Source organism: Xenopus tropicalis, chromosome 3 (assembly GCF_000004195.4).
Source record: "Xenopus tropicalis strain Nigerian chromosome 3, UCB_Xtro_10.0, whole genome shotgun sequence".
Lineage (NCBI taxonomy): Eukaryota > Metazoa > Chordata > Amphibia > Anura > Pipidae > Xenopus > Xenopus tropicalis.
The window spans coordinates 59,518,409-59,533,609 of NC_030679.2; the positions used below are offsets into that span (position 1 = coordinate 59,518,409).

Below are 15,201 nucleotides of genomic sequence, written 5' to 3' on the forward strand. Positions count from 1 at the left end.
CTTTTAGCTATCACCCTTATATATAATTTAGTAACTGGGCTGTTATAGAAGTATGAATAAACTTGCAGTGACACAAGAAATGCTATGTAAGATATATGGAAACCCTTAAATTTTATAAAACAGCACTAGTAGCATTGGTCTACATTCATTGTGAAACAGATGTAAAAAAAACAGCAAAAAATTAAGAGCATACTTTGCAAAAAAAAAAGTGTTTGAATTCAAGGTTTGTCTGATGGCCATGACCTCATACTCTGCATTCCGTGACAACTGCCACGGCATTCAGCAACAATAAAACAGGTGCTTGTTTTAAAGGGGTCAGAAATTTGTCAGGCACAGTGACTGATTTATAAAGTGCAAAGTGAAAATCTTCTGCCAAATTCCTACACTGGATTCATTTAAGACAGAAAGCTCAGAGTAAACCCCCTATGTAATAAAAGGAACACAATTAGCCCAGATGCAGCAATCAACTGGAACCAATAAGGTGCTTGCAGACCACTACATGCTTGCTCTTGATTGGTTGCTATAGGTGAATAGACCAATAGAAAACTCTGAACCTTTAATTATATGACCCTATTAATCTTTGCATTACAAGAAATCTGTTGTATTTCCTTGACTATCTTGCTAAAGGGTGGTTTAATATGTTCCCTCTATGTTTTTAAAATTACTCTAATCGGAACATTAAGAATTTTACATTTTTACAATTAGGTACTTTTCCAATGTGTGCTTGTGGGTTAAAAAATGTCAACATAGCCTAACTATAATATATAAAATATTCTGAATAACGGCTTACTTTTTAACAAAATCTATCTCCCAATATTATACCTTCAGCATAAACAGCATCAGGGAGATAGCATGCATTTCTAAATTACTATGTATTTTCTAAAGCAATCATAGCTTCTTGGTTCAATAGTTTGGTCTGAGCTTTGAATTCTGAATTATAGGAAAGGAAGGAACTCAGCTGTCCAGAAGGATGTTCTCTCCCAAGAAAGAAAGAACTGAAAAAGAAAACTAAAAATGTTTTGAAAGCTTCGTAATCAGCTTTGACTGAAAACCTGCTGCTTAGTTAGTCAATAAAGATATCACCTTTTGGCTAACTAAGATGGAAGGCCACCTAATTCTTTTGTTATGCTTCATATAAAAAATGTTACCCTATAACTGTTCCAACAGTCAAATTACTGTATTAAGATGACTTGTTACTTAAGTACATTTGAACATACTGTCTTGGATTTATGCCTTTTTGATAAAACAAACCTCACTCTGACTCATGCTTTTACATAATAAATGTATATAATTTTAATTAATTTCTGTGACTTGCTGGTTGGTTGCATCCTAGAATGTCAGAACTAATTACCGGTATAGAAAAAAAAAAAAAATATATATATATATACATATTTACAACAGCCATTTTCCATTTGGAGCTAAAGAACGTATACTGTATGTGCTGCAAGATAAATATGTTATTCAAGGCCTGTAATGAAAATACATCCAAGTTGGGTCCAAGCTGTCATACAGACTTTCCAGCACACTTTATTTGATCCAGAGACATTATCCATTTAACCACACAGGTCAGACTGCAGCTTAGACTTGAAGCTTTTTTCATTCTCTCCTTACAAACTGAGAACTGCTTGGATGTTATTTTTCCTAAACTCCTCTGGATCAGCTAGGAGCTAAAGTAAAGGAGTAGAAGGTGATGGGAATAATCCCTCAGCATTACTAAGAAGTACCACCAGCATTACTATTATTATACAATATGTCACAGTAATTACTGTAGGCATTCTTACCTTGCAGCAGTAACACATCTCAGATGGAATGAAAGCAGAGGACCAAGCTAAGCACAAGGCCGCGCCAGACTATGTTCAGGATACAGAGATATTTAGAAACAGCTGCACACAGTACAGCCACCTAGCTCTTATTTTAGCCTTGGGCAGGGTGCCCTGCAATGTATGCCCTGCAATGTGTGCCCAGCAATGTGTGCCATGCTGCTCTATGACATTCATAACAAACCACATAGCGCTTGTGGAAAGGCAGCAGTGCAATCTCCTAGGCAGCCATCGACCTGATGATAGTGACATCTCCTCAGCCCTATGCCATCTATCTGCCCTGGCCCTCCAAATCCCACACTCACCTGAGAGGCCCCAATGTAGGCAGCTCAGAATCAGCAGTGCAAATCCCCGATCCATTTTGCAGCTGGTCAGCCGTTCCCCATACTTCTCCACACAAGCGAGATAAGTGAGAAGCCAGTGCTAGGAAGGAAATGCGCCTTCACGGAGGGAAAAAGTCCGTGACGAGCAACTTCCTTCCATTCAATTGTTTGGGGATTTTTTTTGCAGAACGTGCGAGTCTTCAGCATTGATTTAGTATCTGCTGTGTGAGCGTCTCTGTGGATATCATTGGCACAATTGTGTGTGTGTGTGTGTGTGTGAGGGATAGCAGCGTGAGGCTGGCTGCCAGCAGTGAATGGCGCGCTATTCTTGGTACAGTGAAAAGCTGTTCCAACCAATCTTCCCCGCAGTTGTGGAAACCTTAGAATGTTGTTATGGGGCCCAAAAGTAACTTACACACTGTATATAGGCTCTTTACTAGGGGCCACAGACAATGTGCTAGAGTTATGGGGACCAAACGAAAATGTTACACATCCTATTACATTTATTTTTGCATAAGCCTTGGACGCTGTAAGGAAAGATGCAAACTTGTTGCACAATGTAGGCATTGACTTTTCCTCTCAGTGCAGTTCATTTCAGTGCAGTGACCCTGTGTGGCTGGCTGAGTGCTGGCACCAATAAGCGTTCTACTTATGTAAGGATAGAAAATGCCTTGCCTAATTAGGGAATGATTACAATAGGACTTGTGACCAAACTATGGGCTTCCAAGTTATTTTGAATATGTTTCAACAACACCCTTTAATACAGTAAAATTGCTTCCTATAATAGCAGTAATTAAAGTTAGCCATACACATATAATATAATCATACAAATCTTAGTTTCATATGATTTTTGGACCATGTGTGGGCTCCAAATTATCGTCCTGATAATTTTTGTACCATGGTGATCAGTAGTTTAGCTGGTTGGACAGGTTTGAAAATTTTAGTTGGATAACGATAAAATATGTATGATTGGTGTCTGCCCACAAATTCATGTTCAGAATATCATCTGATATGTTATTTTTAGGGCTTCATCCTACAATTTCAGTCTGAATGTTAGGTTTACATTGTTGCATTTAAACATATGATTGATATCCAAAGGTTTGTCGGAAGAAGACTAAAATTTGAATGTGTAGACCAGTACACTATATCTGTAAGATATCTGTTTGTTCAGCATCTACCAATACAATATTTCTTGGCCCCAATAGCCTTATTTAATTGAGAAATGGTTTTAGTCTCTAGATGTGTAGATAGAACCATGAATGGCATTTAGAATTACATTTTTCATTACTTGCATAACAACAGTGTTGTCACAGGCAGAACTCCTATGCCATACAGTACTAATTAAGAGGCCATCTGAGGTCATCTGAATACAATATATTGGAGTACAGAAATGCAAGAGATTTTTAATGAAGTGTACTTTATTGGCAGTGTATATCAGAATGTTTACATTAAAAAATGTAAGATGCACATAATGACTGTTCCTGCAAACAAATAACCAGGTCACTGGACATCAATAATCTGATAGCGCAGTGCAAAGAAAACATAGCAGCATTGTTCTTTTTCTTAAAGCAGATGTAATATTGTCCCTAATTTAAAAAAAAACTAATTTCTGACCAGTAACAGAGTGACCGGCACTAATTCAGGGCTCCTTTCTGCATGTGGAGCAGTTAGTAGTGCTCTGATTCACAATTATGTACTGGTTTGCAATTGCACATACATCAATAGGGCATTTCCAATTAAACAAATATATTTAAGGAACAAATTCATTCATTTACCTTTGCAGTAAAAGACAACAAATATATTTTTTTTAAATCTTGCAGTTTTAATATATGCTATAAATTTCTCAGGTAAAATAACTCACAGGATTTACAAATACACTGTATTTAGATCTGGAGAAGAGACTGCAACAGTAAAACCCACAGATTTAAGAGTAAATGCATATCCACTCAATAAAAGACATTGTGCTGTGAAACAAATTGAAATAATCTAATAGAATTTCACAAGTTGCTAACTGAACAAGAACACATCTTCATACAAAATATTGACTGGATATATACAGTTTAGATAGAGAAATATCAACATTTTTTTTCTTTCTTCTTTTTTTTGGAAAAATAAAACAACATAAATTGATTACTTGCAACACTAGCAGCAAAAATTTTATGTGGGTAAGAAACAAGCTCACCACATAATATATAATAGCACTTGGCAGGTACGGGGTGAAACTGACAATGTACAAGACATAAGTTTCGCAAAGGTTTATTTGTTATACACTGAACAATCTTTATAAATCCATTGACTGTTGACTGTAGTACATACATTCTGCATTGTAGATAATCGTATCTCAGTATTACATCCACCTTTCAGTTACATATACTGTATAGAAAACGCATATACAACTACTGTTTATCAGAGAAGTACCTTCCATTACTATTAACAGAATCTGTAGTACAAGGTACATTCAGTTACAGACCAGAGTCCATCTCATTGCACCAGACTTTCCAGCAAGCCTTCATGGGTTGTCTTCCCATCCCTTCATGCAGTCTACTTGACTCCTTTAAGAAACTGCTGGTTGGTAATAAAACAGATTACCTTAAAAAGATCACTTTCATTTTCCTCTTAGCTGTTCACTGGACAGTTTCTGCAGATAGTCGGCTTTCATATAAGCTCAGCGCATGGTGCACAAACTGATATTGCTCACTTGTTTGAACCATTCCACCCCTGTCAAAGGAAGATATGTATACTGTAAATAAAGCATATGATGTGGCACATGATAAGATGCATCACAATATGGGCCAGATTCAATTCCACATGAAAACATTATTTATATGGCCATTATTTATAGAGATCCAGTTTTTCCTTCTTATATTTCTCATAGCATGGACTAAGCATGGATGAATCAGTATAAATAGATTTGTGATTTTAATACCATTAAGTGGTAAGCCTTATGCACTGACCAATGACCCTTAAATGAGATTAAGGTTTAGTCTTACACAGAGTAAAAACTTTAGATTTATACACTAGCAATGAAAAAGTCAATCTTCAAGCCTAGACTTTTATTTTACAGTACGTTATGGCTCAATAATACACTGAGTATTTATGATTCTTTGGACTAGGTGTAAATGGATGAATCTTACAATTACACTTGAATTCTTATACTAGATATGAATCAGTAAGATTCTTATGCCATTTATGGACACAGCTATCATGCACTGAGTATGGAATATGATTATTATGCATAGCATGGGTTGGTCAATCCAACACTGACAGTGGCTGGGGATTCCTCTACAAAGCATTGTTGGGCCAGTCCTACACATAACATGGATCATAACTTTTTTCGAGTGGTTATGGATGGGTCAATATTACACCAAACATAGACTTGTGATAATTCGCAATGAGAGACTAGAGGACAAACATAACCACTGCCCGAAACATGTTGTGTGTGTTGCAAAATTGCACTATAGCAGTAAATCAGCATTTGTCCTCTAGTCACTCTAGTCATTACTAATTATCACTAGTTGGATTATATGGTGCAGAAGACAGTGCACCAGTGAGACCATTTGTAGGACAGTAAGCTATCTGTTTTTAGTGTATAACTCTGGTATAAAGACCATACATAGACTTGTGACTCTTGCTACAAGTCAGAACTGGGTCAGAATGTACCAGTATCATTTTATAGTTGTGCTGAGGAGAAACTTTTTTTTTCATAATCACTTTTCTTTTAAACTCAACAAATTCTTATAATGACTGATTTGGTATAAAATGATGCCCATAGAGGCCTGATTATTAAGAACAGTGATATCACCTTGTGTGCATGTACTAAACATTGGAACCACTGAAGTCATACACAGCTTTTGAAACTGCTCAGTAAAATACACAAGTTCACATCTAATACCATTGTTTAACTTGGCAGGTACAACTTTAAACAGATCACATTTTAATCTTTCAGACGTGCAGTCATTGATGCATTCACAGTGTGAATGAGCACAACTGTCAGAAAACCTAATGATTAGGAATGCATATTTGGCCTACAATAGGCATCCTAGATATCCAATCCAATTAGCTTCCCTGTGCAGGGGTAGGTTTATGTTTAGAAGCATTAACTAAAATATTCTGACCAGACACTTATATGCTTCTGAGCAGTTTTTATATTTCTATAACATGCAAGTAAAACATCTTATTAGCTTAGATGCCTGTGGCAAAAATAGATCTTTGTGTTCTTCATGTATACAAATCGTTCACACCCTTCATGACCATGAGTTCACACAGACACTGGGCAGCTTTTCCTGTCATTTCCTAGCAGGCTGCAATATATCCTGTTGAATGTGTGGTCAAAGGACACATTTCTGCTATGACAATGTAGTTTTGAGCAATAAATCTATTTGCAGAACCTAGAGATTTAATTTCTAACTAAAGAAAACATTTACTGCCTAAATATGTTACGCTAATATTAAAAAGGTTCCAAGCCCATAGAAAATTGAATTTTAGGCAACTTTTCAATAAATATGAATTACACATTTTCAATTATTTTAGAGTGATTTGCATATGTAATTGCTTTTTAACACAATATTTATATTTTTCTATTCCCTGAACAGCTGCCTCTTACTACAGGTACCATTAAAACAATACCATTGTAGTTACATAGTTACATAGGGTTGAAAAAAGACCAGTGTCCATCAAGTTCAACCCATCCAAGTAAACCCAGCACACCTAACCCACACCTACCAATCTATACACTCACATACATAAACTATAAATACAACCACTAGTACTAACTGTAGATATTAGTATCACAATAGCCTTGGATATTCTGATTGTTCAAGAACTCATCCAGGCCCCTCTTAAAGGCATTAACAGAATCTGCCATTACCACATCACTAGGAAGGGCATTCCACAACCTCACTGCCCTCACCGTGAAAAACCACCTACGCTGCTTCAAATGGAAGCTCCGTTCCTTTAATCTAAAGGGGTGACCTCTGGTGCGTTGATTGTTTTTATGGGAAAAAAGAACATCCCCCATCTGCCTATAATCCCCTCTAATGTACTTGTACAGAGTAATCATGTCCCCTCGCAAGTGCCTCTTTTCCAGAGAAAACAACCTCAACCTCGACAGTCTCACCTCATAGCTTAAATCTTCCATCCCCTTTACCAGTTTAGTTGCACGTCTCTGCACTCTCTCCAGCTCATTAATATCCTTCTTAAGGACTGGAGCCCAAAACTGCACTGCATACTCAAGGTGAGGCCTTACCAGGGACCTATAAAGGGGCAAAATTATGTTCTCATCCCTTTAGTCAATGCCCTTTTTTATACAAGACAGCACTTTATTTGCTTTAGTAGCCACAGAATGACACTGCCTGGAATTAGACAATTTGTTATCAACAAAAACCCCTAGATCCTTCTCCATTAAGGAAACCCCCAACACACTACCATTCAGTAGATAATTTGCGTTTATATTATTCCTACCAAAATGCATAACTTTGCACTTATCAACATTGAACCTCATTTTCCAGTTCGCTGCCCAGTTTTCCAATTTTGTCAAATCGCTCTGCAAAGCGGCAGCATCCTGCATGGAACTTATAGTTTTGCACAATTTTGTGTCATCAGCAAAAATAGAAACAGTACTCTCTATGCCCTCCTCCAGGTCATTAATAAACAAGTTAAAAAGCAAAGGACCAAGGACTGACCCCTGCGGTACTCCACTAACCACACTGGTCCAATTAGAAAATGTTCCATTTACCACCACTTTTTGTAATCTATCCTTCAGCCAGTTCTCTATCCAATTACAAATATTATGTTCTAGGTCAATATTCCTTAATTTGATCATTAACCTTCTGTGAGGTACTGTATCAAACGCTTTAGCAAAGTCCAAGTAGATGACATCAACTGCCATTCCAGCATCGAGGTTCCTACTCGCCTCCTCATAAAAGGCGACTAAATTAGTCTGGCAAGATCTGTTACGCATAAAACCATGCTGGCACAAACTAATAGTATTGTGAACTGCAATGTATTCAAGTACCCTATCCCTTATTACCCCTTCCAAAATTTTTCCTACTACTGATGTCAGACTAACAGGCCTATAGTTTTCAGGCTGAGAACGGGATCCCTTTTTAAATAACGGCACCACATTAGCAATCCGCCAGTCTCTCGGCACCATGCCAGACCTCAATGAATCCTGAAAAATTAAGTGAAGAGGTTTGGCAATCACAGCGCTCAGCTCATTTAATACCCTGGGATGAATCCCATCTGGCCCTGGACCTTTGTTTACCTTTACATGTTCAAGTCTCTTTTGAATTTCCTCCCGAGTGACCCATGCGTCAGTAGCTAAATTACTAGAACTGGGCATATTTAAAGGGAAGCCTTCATTAGCTGGCGCCTCAGATGTATAGACAGATGAAAAATAAGAGTTCAAAATTTCAGCTTTTTCCCTTGTTCTCATCAACCAACTTACCCCCCCATGATAATAAGGTTGCCACCCCTTCTTGCTTCATTTTTTTACTATTCACATACCGTATATACTCGAGTATAAGCCGATCCGAATATAAGCCGAGGTACCTAATTTTACCTAAGAAAACTGGAAAAACTTATTGACTCGAGTATAAGCCTAGGGTGGGAAATGCAGCAGCTACTGCTAAGTTTTAATAATCAAAATAAATACCAATACAATTGCATTAAATGAGGCATGAGTGGGGTATATGTTTTTAAATATTTATTTCAAAGAAAAACAGTAAATTAGCTCTGTAAGTGGAGAAGAGGGTCAACAAAAACAATATGGCATCAATAATGATACCTTAAGAGTACTACCCCCTTAGCTCAAGCTGCAACCCAGCTAAAACACAAAGAGTTAAAATCCTTCAAAACTATATATAGATTATATAGAATATAAAGTGCAATGTATAGTGCAGAATGGGACAGGTGAGGATGGTAGATGAAGATGAATTTGGGAGTGGGCCAGGGCACTGGAGGGTCTGGTTGCAGGTGGCCTAATTTGCACACAAAAGCAGAGGGTGCTAGTCTGGAGGGACCCATGGCACCCAACTCGAGTATAAACCGAGGGTGACTTTTTCAGCACATTTTGCGTGCTGAAAAACTAGGCTTATACTTGAGTATATACAGTAATTAAAAAATAATTTTGGATTCTTTTTACTCCTAGCTGCAATATCCCTTTCCATTTCTATTTTAGCTTGCTTGATAGCTTTTTTGCATGCTTTATTTGCTTCCTTGTACCTGATGAAAGTTTCTGCTGTCCCAGCTAACTTGAATACCCTAAAAGCAAGTCTTTTCTTACCAACCTCAACACTAACACCTTTATTCAGCCATAAAGGTTTTGCTTTGCGATGCCTCTCCTTGCTTACAAGGGGGATATACTGTTGCGTATACCTGCAAAGCAATGTTTTAAAGATGTTCCATTTTCCTTCTGTGTCTAACCCCATGAAAAGCCTTTCCCAGTTGACACATTGCAGAGATGCCCTTATACTGGCAAAGTCTGCACGTCTAAAATTGAGCGTTTTAGTTACTCCCTTATAGAGCTGTCTCTGCAGCATTATCTCAAAGGAGATCACTGTTCCCCAGATGCTCACCCACACAAATGTTAGAGATGAGTTCATTATTATTAGAAATCACCAGGTCCTAAATAGAGTTATTCCTAGTAGGTTCTTGAACCGCCTGAAATAAAAAGTTGTCATTTAGCATATTTACAAACCTACTAGCTTTTTCTGACTTAGCCACCCCATTACTCCAGTCAATGTCCGGATAATTAAAGTCCCCCATAATAACAACTTGACCCAGTTTTTTGAAGCCTCCTCCATTTGCAACAATAGCTGGGCCTCATCCCCCTCATCTATACGGGGTGGTTCCCATAATACCTTGAAGATTTCTGTGATTCTTCTTTACATTGTTTTCAATAGCAGTTACATTTTGTTCTGGCATTCCAAGCTTTCCCTGCACCTACTGAAGTTGGTTGCATGCACAGTACAAAAAACAGGCAAGACGTTCTGTATTGCTTATGCCCTTATGCAAGGAGGTGCAGGGGATGCCTTGGACACTGGAACAGTATAATGGTAATTGCACCCTGGGCTGGTGCATTTTTTGAGTAGGGGAACACAAGCCCATGGTAGTACTATATGTAATCACTATAAGTAATCACTGGGGGGGTGCCTAATCCCCTGGAAACATGTAAGTCACCATTTTTCCATGGTAAAGCCTGGCTATGTGTGCCAAATTTTGTTGCCATTTTTTACACCACATAATAAAATTTGCCCTTAATGTACATCAGCATGCAAGAGCTTAGACTTAGCTCTCAATGCAGGCAAGGATCCTAGAAACACATACTAATTTGTGTAGTCTAATTATCTTTAAATAATGCGCAAGTACAAGTTCATTATGCTACATTATGCTATTACAGTTCCAAAGCCTAGCTTATGTTAAACAAGGGAAACAGAACAAAGTTGTTCCTTGAATCATCCTTAGAAATAACAGACACATTAATAAAACTGCAACTTCTTCAACTTGTTACATGAAAACCACAACTTTATGGCGCACTCTAAGTTTGAGACAGTGGCATAAGAAGGGGCCCATCACGCATACGCACCAACCCACCACCCCCTCCCTGCTCACACAGCGCCAAAGTTTTGTGGACTGTAGTGGATATAGAGGAAGCAGACCCCCTGCCAGCAGCAGACCTTCAATTGCACTTGCATCAGGGTTGGCAAATGCCATTGGGTTATCTTCTCTGCAAGCTTGCAACAGAAGCATGTAAGCTGAATCCAATCTAAAGCTGGCTTTAGCTGCAAAAGAAGGGGACTTAAAGCGAGGCAAGATGTTGTTGGACAACCACACGACTTGCGCGAATTGTCGCAACTTTTTCGTAGCCATCGCGCCGAGTACGAAAGTTTCGGATTCATTCAAGCTTCAGTATCGTGACTTTCCTTGGGCCAGGTTGGAGCTGCAGGGTGCCATTGAGTCCTATGGGAGGCTTCCAAAATCATGCTAAGTCTGAAAGTTTTGCCCGCAGTTTACGAGCGCTCAATACGAAAAAGTCGCGACAAGATACGAGCAAATTGTAACGGCTACGAAAAAGTCGCGACACTTTACAAAAAAGTCGTAACGGCAACGAAAAAATCGCAAAAAATACGAAAAAGTCGCAAAATGTTCGTTTTCCAATCTGAATTTTTCCCATTCAGATTCGGATTCGTGGGTTAGTAAATCAGCCCCTTAGGGTTGCCACCTCACTCCTTTAATACCAGCCACATTTTGAATCCACATCCTGCTTTAGATGCTTGGCTGCACATAATTCTGTTATGTCTGCAGAATGAATTGCTAATGCCGGGTGTAGATTTAATATGTGGCCGGCATTAAGGGGATGAGGTGGCAACCCAAACTACACTGGGCCTGGTGTTGTCACAGATGGACATAAACAAAGAATAAGAAACATTGTTCAAAGAGAGATGGTTACATTTGGATAAGTTCTTCAAGATCACAGGGGTGCAGCACAGGCAGCAACACTGAGAGTTTTGAAAGATAAAAAAGATTTTTTAAAGATGCATTCTGTAAGAGACAGTCAATACAAGGGGAAGTGGCACTTCAGTAGCAGGGGATTATACGTAGCTGCAGTTTTTCTCCCATTGGGTGACTAGACACTGAAAGTAAAATCGAAATAACAATTCCTTATTTGTACTCTTCATCTTGGAGAAGGAAGGAGGGGGATGAGAACGGCATAATGGACTCTTCTCTTTCCCACTGCGTTCTCTATCTTTGACATAATAAATGAGGCATTCATTTTACTGCATTGTTAATGGCAAAAAAGTATTGGACTAAATAACACCCACTCCTCTCCCAGTGACTTGTAAATGTAAATATGACTTCATTTTATAGCAAATGAAATATTTTGATTAAAACAATGAACAAAGGAATATATCAGCACAAAGCCTATTTTATGGGCTCATATACCTAGTATGTAACTTCATTTATCCCATCATTATCAATTTTGCACCTCATAATTCAAATTCAATAAGGTATGAATATAGAAATAAACAGATTACGAGAGACCTCTATTTATTGAAAACCTTTTTTTAAGTTTCTCACATAGCATGCATTTAAATAGAATTATAGTGATTTTAATTTGGTCTTAAAGTGATAATGACACCAAAAAATTTCTTATAAAAATATGAACCTACTTCCAAACCTACCTATAGGTCATGTTGACTGTTTTTTTCCTAAAAGTCCTGTTTCTCTACATAAATCCTACTGAAGATCCTGAACCCGACTGTCCCTCCCTCCCTCGCATCGCATGGAGTTAGCAGGCAGGCTTGATATTTCCATTGCCTGCCAACTTCAAAGGGCTGTGCCCCCTCTCTGCTCCTCCCACGAAGCTTAAGCTTTCCCGTGCCTGCCTGCCTGCCTGCCTGCCTGCTTCTAAGGGCTCTCCCTCCGCCCTCCCCATTACACATGGACAACAGAGCTGAGCTTGTCACACACCCGCTGAAAGCAGAAGGGGCATTGCAGGTCTGTGATCGGGCATATTTATTCACTTGGGAGGCATTTAAATTAAAACCCAGAAGAGGGGAACAAACATGGCTGCTCCGTGGGTCTGTAATTTGTGCTACCATAATTATGAAGCGAAAAAACTTTGCAGATTTAGTTTATAAGGAATTTAAAGCTGATACAAATTAAAACAAGACAGCAGGTGTAAAAAAAAATTTAAGTGGCTGTCAGTATCACTTTAACATTATACACTAAGTTCACAAAGAGTTTCTCCTGCACAGCCTATATTCTTCTCCTTTAATTAGAACTATTAATGATACTGGTACTAATGGTACTGATTAATAATAAAAATGTTTTATATTTTACATTTGTGATGTATATACTGTATATATCCTGTATAGATTTTTTTTCCCAAATGGGAAGTGTGAGTAATGTACAGGACATACCAGAGCTATTAAGAAGAAAAGTATTCATTTCCTACAAACACACGCTTCTTTTTAATAACTCTGTGCTAGTTAAGGCACAGATACAGAACTCCAGGCACTGGCGTTACATGTATTGGTGACTGAAATTAACTGCAGCTAGAATACTATAACTATGCCAAACAAAGAAAGAAGTTAGACAATAAATGTCGCTTAACCAAAGATGTGCTGCTGCTGTACAGGTTTAGAATTCATTATCAGGAAACTCATTATTCAGAATATTCTGAATTACGGAAAGGCCATCTCCCATAGACTCCATTATAAGCAAATTATTCAAATTTTTTAAAATGACTTAATTTTTGCATGTAACAAAAAAACTGTACCTTGTACTTGATCCTAACTATGATATCATTTATACTTAATGGAGACAAAAACTCCTAAGTAAGGCACCTAGATTTATATCCTGGCAATAGCAGAGCAAAGAAATACAGTGCAGTCAAACTGGGGTATAATGTAGCATTACTAGGGGGCTGATTTACTAACCCACGAATCCGACCCGAATTGGAAAAGTTCCGACTTGAAAACGAATATTTTGCGACTTTTTCGTATGTTTTGCGATTTTTTCGGATTCTGTACGAATTTTTCGGATCCAATACGATTTTTGCGTAAAAACGCGAGTTTTTCGTATCCATTACGAAAGTTGCGTAAAAAGTTGCGCATTTATAGCATGCGCTATTTATAGCATGCGTTAAAAATCTTATCACTTCTTATTTTTCGCTCGATTCACTAAAAGGACACTTGTCATAATTAAGAAGCGATGTTCTTGGCTTTATTTATCTTGCGACGACATATTTTCAAGCAATATATTACGCAGCGCACAACATATTACGCAGCACGTTGCTTGAAAATATGTCATTGCAAGATAAATAACGCCAAGAACATCGCTTCTTAATTATGACAAGTGTCCTTTTAGTGAATCGAGCGAAAAATAAGAAGTGATAAGATTTTTAACGCATGCTATAAATAGCACTCCTTATTTCGGACTTTAGTGAATCGGGCCCGTATTCTGTTACGAAATTCTGTTGTTCTCTTTATCTGGATATTGTTCTTTGTACTGACATGAAGGGCTTGATAGAATTATTTGGCTTATTTTAAATGAGGACCATGAAACTAATACACATCATATGTACAAATCCTATGTCATAGGCATAAAATACAGAGCTTTTTTGAATTTTGGCAGTGTATTATAACCTTGAGAGTAATTAGTTGCAGCCACGAAAACAAATAAAAGAGTAAAATAATTTATATAATAATAATAACATAAATAATAAACATAATTTTTAAAGAAATACAAATAAATAACATGTAGAAGTAATGAATCCATTATTTGGAATGCTTGGCACCTACAGTATCTACATCTTCCCTTCAATCGGGTTAGGTGAAGCCCCTAACCATGGTTTGAACACACACAGCTGATTTTAGGTTACCCAAAAAAGCATTTAGGGGCAGGTATGTGTAATCAGTTGTGTGGTGTAATTGTGAGTCACATGTAGACTCCCACTGTTATTAAATTCTACAGGACTTACTTTACTTTATGGGGCAAGCCAATATACACCAGATCTAGTAACCCAAAGTGGCCAATTAAATATCTGTGCTCTAACAGATGACCAGTAAGTTATGTATGCTGATTGGATTTCTGTCCTTAGGGTGAAGACACATGAAGCTACTAGTAGCAGCTACTTGTCACGGCTACTTAAATAGACAATGCTGATCATTTACTGATAATTGTCTCTACACGTGTTTTAGCAGAAGCAACTCTCAGTATTGTCTATGGTAGAGTATTTTCTGGCATTTAGTAGCTGTGACAAATAGCTGCTACTAGTAACTCCATGTGTCTTCACCATTAGATGTTTACAGCATTTTTGCAATTAGCCATTCTATTCAATGCTACTGACATAGTTGTAGAATGTAAGGTGCAATATGGAGAATTCTTCTAGCCTTAAAGGAGCAGTTCAGTGTAAAAATGAAACTGGGTAAAATAGACTGCGCAAAATAAAAAATGTTTTTAATATAGTTAGTTAGGCAAAAATGTAATCTATAAGGGCTTATGTCTTACATAATGGCCAGAACTCTACTTCCTCCTTTACACCTCTAAGCTGT

The 15,201-nt window shown here is 37.8% G+C and overlaps 2 protein-coding genes across 2 annotated transcripts in view; both read right to left on the reverse strand.

Moving 5' to 3' along the window:
• The window catches only part of ptprb (protein tyrosine phosphatase, receptor type B), a 58,286-nt gene extending 55,932 nt beyond the window's left edge, over window positions 1-2,354 (reverse strand). Inside the window, 1 exon segment of the mRNA NM_001137616.1 lies at window positions 2,126-2,354. Coding sequence (NP_001131088.2) covers window positions 2,126-2,180 — 55 coding nt within the window. The 5' untranslated portion in view covers window positions 2,181-2,354.
• A 1,886-nt stretch (window positions 2,355-4,240) lies between these two features.
• Window positions 4,241-15,201, reverse strand: part of ptprr (protein tyrosine phosphatase receptor type R) — an 85,676-nt gene continuing 74,715 nt past the window's right edge. Inside the window, exon 14 of the mRNA NM_001103009.1 lies at window positions 4,241-4,861. Within this exon, the coding sequence (NP_001096479.1) occupies window positions 4,768-4,861 (94 nt within the window). The 3' untranslated portion in view covers window positions 4,241-4,767. The remainder of the gene's footprint in view (window positions 4,862-15,201) is intronic.